This window comes from Pteropus vampyrus, unplaced genomic scaffold (genome assembly GCF_000151845.1).
Source record: "Pteropus vampyrus isolate Shadow unplaced genomic scaffold, Pvam_2.0 Scaffold360, whole genome shotgun sequence".
In the NCBI taxonomy this organism is placed as follows: domain Eukaryota; kingdom Metazoa; phylum Chordata; class Mammalia; order Chiroptera; family Pteropodidae; genus Pteropus; species Pteropus vampyrus.
This window is the reverse complement of record NW_011889141.1, coordinates 717,515-727,207: the sequence shown is the minus strand read 5'-3', so window position 1 is coordinate 727,207 and position 9,693 is coordinate 717,515. Positions and strand designations below refer to the sequence as shown.

Here is a 9,693-nt window from a genome sequence, read left to right as displayed (position 1 = left end):
TAGGTAGATAGGCAGACAGATGGAAAGATGAGATTTATGTTAAGAAACTGGAAGGTGGGGACTGACAAGTCTAAAATCTGTTGGGTAGGGCAACAGGCTGGAAATTCAGGTGAGCAGATGTTGCAGTCCAACCTCAGCAGGGCGGCAATCTGTAGAGTCATGCAGATTTTGTCTATTACAGTCTTGAGAATTTGCTCTTCATCAAGACACCCCAGTCTTTGTTCTTATGCCTTCAGATGATTGGACGAGTCCCACCCACATTATGGAGAATAATCTGCTTTACTCAGTCTACTGATTTAAATGTTAATTACATCTAAAAGACACATTCACAGCACCATCTAGACTGGCATTTGACCGAACAACCTGGCACCATGGCTAGCCAAATGGACACATGAAATTCACAGGCGAACATGCAGCATGCCAAGTTTGAACTGTGCGATCTCTTACTCCACCATTTTGTTTTCCTTCCTTTTGATCTACATTGGATTTTTCCAGAGTCTCTTATCAAAACGCATCCTTCCACCCAAGAACCCAAAGAAATGGGGGATCAAGCCCCTTATCAACTAGTATCTTGGCACAGATTAACAGAAAGGGGAGAGGATTTAACGTGTCCAAAAGCAATATTTCTACATTTTGCCTTTCACCATACCGCATTTTGAGACTGCGAGGACTGGATCTCATTCCTCCCCGCCTCTCTTGCCCCCTGGGCCGGGCCTGGCGCTGAGGCAGAGGGAAGGCGGCCGTTGGTCCGTAAGCGTGTGTTGCACTGTGCTTACCTTGAGTGGGGTGGCTCATCTTCTTAACAAGATTTTTTTCAAATTAGGATTCAGTCCAGAGCCTCCAAATTTCCCTCTCCTCTATCACCATCCCAGACCAGGGTGGACAATTCTGGAAGCCTGGGGACAGGTGGGATGGCTGATTCCGGGGGTTTCCTGGGGATCCCGCCAAGGTCTTTGTCAGGTGGTGGTGAGAAAAAAATCAAATCGGCTGATCCATGTAGATGCGTTTTGTACACTGCGAGGTGATGTGAATAAGACACTACCGCCCCTCCTCCACCACCCCCAGAAGTCCAGTTCGTTCTGGCTGGAGTTTCAGAGTGTCTTTGCGCATTCGGGGTGGGGGTGGGAGTGGGGGTGAGGCGGGGGTAAGGGCGACGATACAATGTACAGTGGTGGTTTGCGACTTAGCCAACAAAAATACAGTTACATTTGAATTTCAGAGACACAATGATTATGTGCTTGTTATATTCCATGCAATATCTGGACATACTTATATTAAAAATATATTTGTCATAAACCAGAAAGGGCTTCCGATCTGCCCACCGCCAACTTCCCCACCAAAAGCTGTCCCGAGTCCTGGTTATCGTTAAACCAGCTGGAACTAGCCGAAATCGAGGATTTCTTTGGCGGAGAGGGGGTCCGGGCTGTCGCCATCCCGCGGAGTCCTGGCCCACCCCGGGTCCTAGCGGGAGGTGGAGGCGATGCAGCCGGAGGCCCCGACGTGAACTCGGGAACAGGAAAAAAGAGGGAGATCTGGAAGGATCTGGAAGAAAGTGAGGGGCGCTTAGTGAGTGGGGAGAGCGGGGTCTCACCTACACCCAAGACCAGGGAGAGAATACTGACGGTACACTGAGCGTTTAAACGGAACAACATAAACCCCTTCTCGATTTCCAGTTTTCTCCCACCGGAAGGGGAAAGGGTGGGCCAATCAATCCACCTGTGTCAGCTCCAAGCACCTGCCCAACCACGTGCGAGTAGGAATGCCCACAGGAAGCGGGCCTGGGTTTTTGTCACAGGGGAGCAGATATTGTCCATTGAGAGGAAAGCCATGCTGGTGGCAGCCAAAACTGCTGCCGAAACCCGGGATCGAACCAGGGACCTTTAGATCTTCAGTCTAACGCTCTCCCAACTGAGCTATTTCGGCGACCACGGCACGCCCCTTTTTCTCCGTGTATCTGTAATGACCTAATAATTTGTTTCATTATAACAAGACGTCTGTATAAAGGTTTAGCTAAAGGTAGGTATTGAATAAATATTACGGAGGTGATGAGACAAGGCCTCTGTTTATAAGCTAGAAGTTCTAACTTACTTTTCTCAGTAGTTTTTTTTTTTTTTTTTTAAACTGCCTTGCAATCTGCTTTTCTCATTTGAAAATAAACCATGGACATCTTGTCAGTGATGTCGACCTATTTCATTGTTTAACCTGCGCACAGGATTGGATTGTATGGATATTTAATCCAATTCCTGATGAGGGACACTTTGACTTTCCCTCCCTAGTTTTCATTATTAAACACAATATTGCAACGACCATCCTTTTGTATTTGTTTTTCTTGCGAGAAGGCACATTTTCCAAGGTCAAAAGATATGAGCATTTTGAAATTTTCAGATATCGTTAAATTGGACTCCAGAAGTGTTTGGAAGAGGACAGCAAGGCCATTTGTAAAGGCTGCAAATGTGGACTTTCAACGTTACTTCTAGAGGAGGTATACGTAGTCATTGGATCTGTATGTCAAAAAGCATTGATTTGCTAAACCTAAATATTTAAAATATACCTCAATTTTTGTAATTCTGGCATGTTAAAGTACACAGACATTGTCAAAAAGTGGAATCGGCTCAGGCCTCTCTCCGACTTTGAGAAGCAAGCTCTGCTTTAATCATATCCCCCAATATGTTGATTTTCTTCCACCTCCTCCCGTTTTACGATTTCGCGTCCTTGTTGTTCATGTATGTATAATTTCACTAGTCCTAACCTTAACTGAATAAGAATCTGCAGATGGGGCTCAGGATTGTGTTTTTTAAAGCTGACCCGATGATTTTAATGTGCAACTTCTCTTTGCATCCCATTCGTCAGTTCTCGCAAAACTGTCACCATTACACATAGACCTGTTTTAAAGTGCTTACTCAACCTCGCCACAGGCACCTCCAACTCAGAATGTCCAGAAATGTGCCCATCTTTCTCTCTAAACGTGTTTATCCTACTACCACCTTCCATCTAAGCTTCCCAAGCCAGAAAAATACAAATTCCTTCCTTTCGCCCTCTACTCTTCACCCATAATTGTACCCAAATGCTGGTCATTCCAGTTCAGTAATTCTGGAATCCCTCCACTTTGCTTTATTCTCGAATCTTTCCCAAACTCTTGATTTTACTACCTATTGATAATTTTCCACACTGGAAATCATCATCCTACTTAAAAATCCTTCACTGGCTCCCTAGCTGAAAACCAAAACTAAGGCTTCTTTATATGGTATATAAAGACTTCCCCCATTCGGGTTTTACCTCTTTCCGGAACCTTATCAGTGCTCTCTCCTTGACCCTGAACCCTAATCATTCACACTCAGGATGCGTTCCTTGACTTTGCTCTTCATCTTTGTCCGTGTTGCATTTTTGATTCTGCCCTTCCCAACCCCTATTAAACCCGCAACTCTCAACTTAGATACTTGCTCTTAAATTCTAGAAATCTCTGACATGTCTATCCACTCCTTCCTATTCCCTATAGGCTAGTTGCCCCTCTTAGAGTGCTTTCACACCACTTGCCAAACTGGATTGTAATTGCCTGTTTATCTGAGCTCTTTCTTGCCATTTGCATCCCTAAAGTGTTACATAGCGTGCTAGAGGAAACGTTCAGTGAATGAATGAAGACATTTCTAGCCGTATCTCAGGGCCAACTTGTTCTTTACTAACTTCTAAAATCACCTGGTCAAACTCAGATGAGATCTCTGCGAGGCTATATATAGATTCTGAGCTATATATAGATTCTGAGCTCTTTAGTTATTGTCTTTAAAGATGCCTCATTTGGCCGCCCTGCCTCCTTTCCCTGAGAGATGAATGTGAACCAGAAGAGCACTCTGCTTGATAAGATAGTAGAGAGGAAGCCCTAGAATACAACCACAGATTATTTTGAGCTTTGGAAGAGAAAGCCACCAAAAGTCTGAGAATGCTTCCCACAGGGCAGGACCGAGTAGTGGGCAAAAGCTTTATAAACTGATAGAAGCAAGCTCTAAATTTTGATAACAATCTTAGAATTTCACAAGGTATACACCTGCCAGTCAATAAATCCCAAAGGTTTTTCTGTCTCCTTTTAGTACTTACTATGTTGTAGATTGTTTTTCATTTACCTTGCTGAAAGCAGAGCAGACCCTTGAAATGTACAGCTTAAACATTTTCGTGCAACTTCAGAGGCCCTCTGACAATTGTCATAATTTATAATTTTGCTGAGTCATAATTTTGAATCACGAGTGTGGTAGATCCCTCAGGATCCACATCCCAACCCATCACGTCACAGTGGCCTATGAAAAGACTAAACGGGGGATTATTAAAATGTTTTCAGGTGCAAAGTGGTATTCAAAGATTGCAGGATGCAGCTCTTACCACCCACAAGGGGCTACTGCAATGGTTTTTAGTTTGTCAGAAAAAAAAAAAAAAAAAGTTGAAATGTAACGCCAAGCCCAGCAATGGGCATTAGGCAAGTGCTTTGAACAGATAGTGGCTTTCCCAAGAACCAGGCTAGAAAACCAGTCCCTGACCACACAGCTAATTCTGTGGACATGAGCGCCTTCATAAACCAAGGAGCATGGAAGCTGAACTTCGAGAATGCCCACAAAACTGTGCTCCCCACATTAATAAGCCCCGGAAACAGAAATGTGCATTTCTGCACGATGTGGTATAATCCAGGAGGAAACCATTTAACTACCAGCTGCCTTCCGACCCAGTTTCTCCCAGAACACAAGGTTGTAGGGGTCACAAACTCCGGGGTTAAATAAATCCGGCTTTGAATTCCAACCATGTGACTAACCAACCCATCAGCTGTGTGACCTTAAGTGGATTTAAGTCAAGTTAGCCATTTCAGTGCCTTTCTTCATACTCAACATGGCGATTGTTAACAACTACCTCTTAGAATTGTTTAAGTGTAAGCCAGTGTCCAGAGTCCCCATCTCAGCGCCCAGGACGCAGAAGCAGGTGATGTATAACTGTGCTTGATTGTGTGGATTGTGCTTGCTGCGTCACGGCCCCCCCCACCCCTGCCCTCCCCACAGCCTCCCCAGGCCCCTTTGATCACCCTGCTCCCTCCTTGCCTTACGGAGGAAACCTAAACTAGCATTTTCACTGTCTTCTCGCCAAAGTCAGTCGATATGCAATTGCTTATGTTTCAAAATATAGATTTGAATCCCTGCGTGAAATGACTAAGAATTTGAGAATCTAAATGGACAAATTAAATTCGAGAACATTTTTATTTTTTGAGTGAAACAGGCCCGATATCGATAACACTAGAGACGATCCCCCTGTCCCAAGGGGGCCTGCTGACGACTGCGCCCCAGTGCAGCAGCAGGGGCTGGGCGCACTGCTCTTCCGGTCCCCGGCTTCCGTAAGCGCCTGCGAATCTGGGCCCAGTTTTCCCACGAAGATCAGTCTCCCAGACTCGCGAGAACAAATCACCAGGCCTGTTCTCCAACTCCTCCCACCACCATTTACCTAGTTAGAAGTGAATCAGACGACCAATATGACTTTTTAAAAATTATTTAATTTAGTAGTTTTCTTGGAAAAAAACAATAAGGCAAAAAAACCTAAAATATATGTTTTGTTTTGTTTTGATGTGACTTTATTTCACCTGAAGGACTTGAAGCTTCTTCCGTTAGCAGGAATCTGATGGGGGATCGGGCTGGAGATGTAGGGCAGACGGTGTAGGAAGGAAGGGTGGGGACAAAGTGGGGAGGTTCAGCGTAGTTGAGGGAGTCCCACTGTCTCAAGCCCGTCTATTCATCAGGTCACACTTTCGCAGGCCTCCTTGAAGGAAGCCCCAGACAGCCCCTTGCTCGTGCTGGGCATCAGGTTGGTGGGCAGCTCCCCAGCACCTGCCCCTCTCTCGTCACAATGGGGAAGGAGGGCGGTGGGGAGGGACTAGGCGCACTATCAACCCAGTATAAACCCAGCTTCCCGGGCGGGCTGGCTTCCTCTGGAATGACATTGCCCGCTACAACCCACACCCTGGCTGAGGCTCAGCTGTTAAGGAACAGAAACAAAAAACACGAAACAAAAAGCATACAAGGAAGGCACCTCAATGTGTGATCCTCAACCAAGGGTGGGTTGCTCGGGGCGAGGTTTCTCAAGACAACGGAAACAGAGAGAGAACAAAAACGGAGGAAGCCGAAGCCCAGCAGGAGCAGGTCGCTCACCCACGCGCGTGACGCTGCTGTCAGCCCCGGGTCCTTGGAAGAAGGTTCTTTTGGGACTCGGCTGTGTGCTGTGATTTGGACAGAGGCAGAATGAACTGGAAATTACCCTCCTGACTTTTGACCCATACTCTTCCTGACGAGAAGAAGGAAAAAAGGCAGGAAAGAGGTTTTCATTTTCAAGAGTCAGGTAATTAGGAGAGCAGACTGGACAGCGGTGGGCGCCCCATGATGCAAACGCTGGCTAACCCCTGTTCAGTGGCTGCCAGACATGATCCTGCTCCGGCTGAGTCTGTCCCCTCAAGGTGCGAAGCAGAGGCTCCGCTCCACGCCCACACACCCGGGACAGTCCCAGGGAGACGAGCGATATCAAAAAACAAGATTCTTAATGGGAAGAAGGAAAATCGAACAAAAAATTAGATTTTTCTCTACATATATATAATATACAGATATTTAACACATTATTCCATAAGTGGCTCCAGTCCATGGGGCTTGAGAGATGGTGACAACTCTTATTCCAGATGAAGTCCTCTCAGATTCTGAAGTGTATCAGAACGGGAGGCAACGTTTCGCTCCACACTGGGGCACGGCCCCCGACTGGTGTTGTGCCAAGAGCAGAGAAGCAAGAAAGGCAATGAAGGATGGGGGTGAGGAGGAACTGGGAAAGCGAAAGTGGCTAGCGGTCTTTTTCCATCCTGCCTTGTGTTCTCAGAAGTTCTCCGCCTGAGCAAGTCCGCAAAACCCCTTTGTGAGGACACCGCTACCCGCCTACCGACCAGCACAGGTGGCCTCCGGCTGCTGTCAAAAAAGATGGAGAGCAGTAGCAGGGTGTTTTACGTGAGTGAAGATGGCAACTTCCAAGAATATAACTAAATATTCCAACTATACAGAACGGTCCCCCTGGCGAGCGGTTCAAAACGCAGTTCTCTCTGCACCGACGCCCCCCCAAGAAACTGACCCCACTGGTGAACTCATTTCAGCACGTCAGCCTCAGCTCCACCACAATCATTCGCGATGCCTCCGTTGGTAAGTCTTACATGTTTCCTTTTAAAGGGACTTCAAAAATCAGCTCTTGCTCTGAACAGCACCAAAATGCCCCTGAATCATCATCTTGCGTAGATCTTGGCCGAGCAGGGCACTAAAAGGGGAGGGCGAATGACATCATCTTAAATGGGGGCACAGGGAGAAGGAAGAGCCAAGAGTACTTGACTTTGCAGAAGTGGAAAAACGCTAACGTCCAGCCACTAAACTCTCTTACAAACATAGGTATCTAGTATGTCAATTTCAGTTTGTTTCAATCAGCTAAGGCAACCAGCCAATCACCACCACTGGTGTCTGCTTCTGGTGATTGATTTGGAAAAAATGATTGGTTAAGACAGACAAACTTGAGGAAAGCACTCAGTAAGAGAGTCCCAATGGCCGGCTTTCCCGCACATCCTCTGTCCTCTTCGCCTTTGGCTCCTCCTTTTTTGTGACTGCCGAAGGTTCAGAAAATGTCCGGGCACGAGTTCCAGTCCTGTTTTTCTTTACACTCCCAGTATCCTCCCCTATAAATATGGGTTAACTCCTTGGTAACAGGGTCCTTCTTCCGCTCAAACCACAGTGCCTTATAGGGATCGTAGGGTGTGCCTAAAAGGGAAAGAGGGCAAATCAGAACAGAATTAGAGCCTCAAACATGTTGGTATTCTCTACCCATCAAGAAATCGAGTAGAAGGCAGGTTCGTTACCGTCCTCTGTGGCTTTCACAGCTTCTGCTTCTCGTTTCTTCCTGGAAAGCCTTTGTTTTTCTTCCAGGCGCTGCTTCTCAGCATTTGCTTCATCCCAGCGCCCATTCTCCATCAGTCTCTGGTCTGGCCGTAACCGGCTGTCTGTGGGGGCCGTGCCCACTTCCCAGGCATTGAGAGTCAGGGCAAGCTCTGAGAAGTAGTACATGTTTTCTGCATTCTTCCTAAAAGTCAAAGATGAGAAAGAGAAAGGGTGATGCCAGAGCCCAGGCCCTAGCTAGTTAGGGAGCAACAACTAGGCACACTGCCAAAAGACGACATCACCAAGGCTGTTCGACAAATGCAAAGGCTCAAGGACCATGTCATCTCCCCCACAACTCAGAGGCCCTGACTGAACCCACTCCTCATCGTCTCCCCAGCATCATTCAGTTCCAGTTTCCTGGGCTGGTGTCGTGCTCAGCTGAAGAAGTTCATTAGGAAGAATGAAACATTCTAGTAAATGAAAATTCCTTATTCCTGTTTCCTCTGCTTTCTTTCTAACCTCTTCCTGGGATAATCTTGGCTATGACTACAGACTGGCTATTACTACATATTAAATGATGACAGGAGACAAACGGCCTCCATCTTATTTCCAAAGTCCTGTACATTATCTCAGAAAGTTTGATATTGCTGCTGGGCCTTTAGGCAAAATGGTAACAGGTGGTAGGTAACTTCCCTTCTAGCCACTTCTAAATGGTTTTGCTCTAAATTATAGAAAAGTAACCACAATCCAAAGGACCCTACAGAAAGCACCAAATATGGCTGGGAAGAAATGGTGTGATTAGTTTGAACTGTCTTGGGACAGGGCATGCTACATCTCCAGCCATACGACAACCTTCTGGTGATCTCGCCAAAGGTTTAGATTTCTCTTGCTCAGTCCCTCACAGAATTAGGTGGGAGGGGAGGCAGAAATGCCGCCAGTACAGCTCCTGGGCTGAGGCCACAGGACCCCGGGTGGCAGGCCTGCCGATACTCACGGTAGAGGGTTCCTCTTCCACAGCATGACCCTGCTTTCCTCAGCTTCATGGCCTCTCTGTCGAGCGTCACCCCCATTTTCCCCAATGACTGGCTGTACTTTGAAACAATCCATTTTCTCATCCCATGTGCCCAGGAGGACAAAGTGAACTTTTCCTGATGGATCTGTCACTTCTCCTGTCACCTGCAAGGATGGACAGCAGGGCTTTAGAGTACAGACCACAGCCATCGTGAGTTAGCTTACCTGACGACTCTTCTGGAAACCAAAGTCCTAGGGTAAATGCCGGTTAAATCCTGTTATGACAAATGCCATGGAGTCATCCAAATTATTTTGTTAAATTTTCTTAAGCTGCTTAAAATAACTGAGCCATGAGTTGGAGGTTTCATTACCATTTTATTGTAGTTTTTGAAGTAATGATAACATGTAGAAAAAAGATCTGACTGGTGCTCAGAATCATGGTGTTTTCTTCTCTCCAGAAATCAGAGCGAGCCACAAATGGATTTAAATCCCCAACTATTCTTTGCTTTCCCACCAGAATTCTCATGGAACCCTTCCACTGTGGGGTCACACACAACTTGTGCTCAGACTCATTCACAGGGTCAAAGTGCCCACCCCTTCTTCCTATAATCCTTTTATTAGTCCCTCCTCTGTTTCCTATTTTCGGTCTCTCATTGCTCTTGATTTTTACTTTCTTACTTGTTGTTGTTTCCAGAAGGAGGATTTTGTTTTAGTAATGCAACAGATCCCCTTTCTTGCTGACTTTCTCCTTTACCTCTCTTTTATTTTT

General features: G+C 46.3%; 1 protein-coding gene and 1 non-coding gene across 2 annotated transcripts in view; both read right to left on the bottom strand.

Moving 5' to 3' along the window:
- Window positions 1-1,850: 1,850 nt before the first annotated feature.
- TRNAF-GAA lies at window positions 1,851-1,923 on the bottom strand. The gene has a single exon. It is a non-coding gene; the product is annotated as a tRNA-Phe (tRNA).
- A 3,577-nt stretch (window positions 1,924-5,500) lies between these two features.
- OSBP (oxysterol binding protein) overlaps window positions 5,501-9,693 on the bottom strand; it is a 30,286-nt gene continuing 26,093 nt past the window's right edge. The window contains exons 12-15 of the mRNA XM_011379489.2: window positions 9,431-9,462; window positions 8,908-9,089; window positions 7,895-8,115; window positions 5,501-7,796 (exon numbers count right to left, since the gene is read on the bottom strand). Of these exons, the coding sequence (XP_011377791.1) occupies window positions 7,654-7,796; window positions 7,895-8,115; window positions 8,908-9,089; window positions 9,431-9,462 (578 nt within the window). The 3' untranslated portion in view covers window positions 5,501-7,653. The remainder of the gene's footprint in view (window positions 7,797-7,894; window positions 8,116-8,907; window positions 9,090-9,430; window positions 9,463-9,693) is intronic.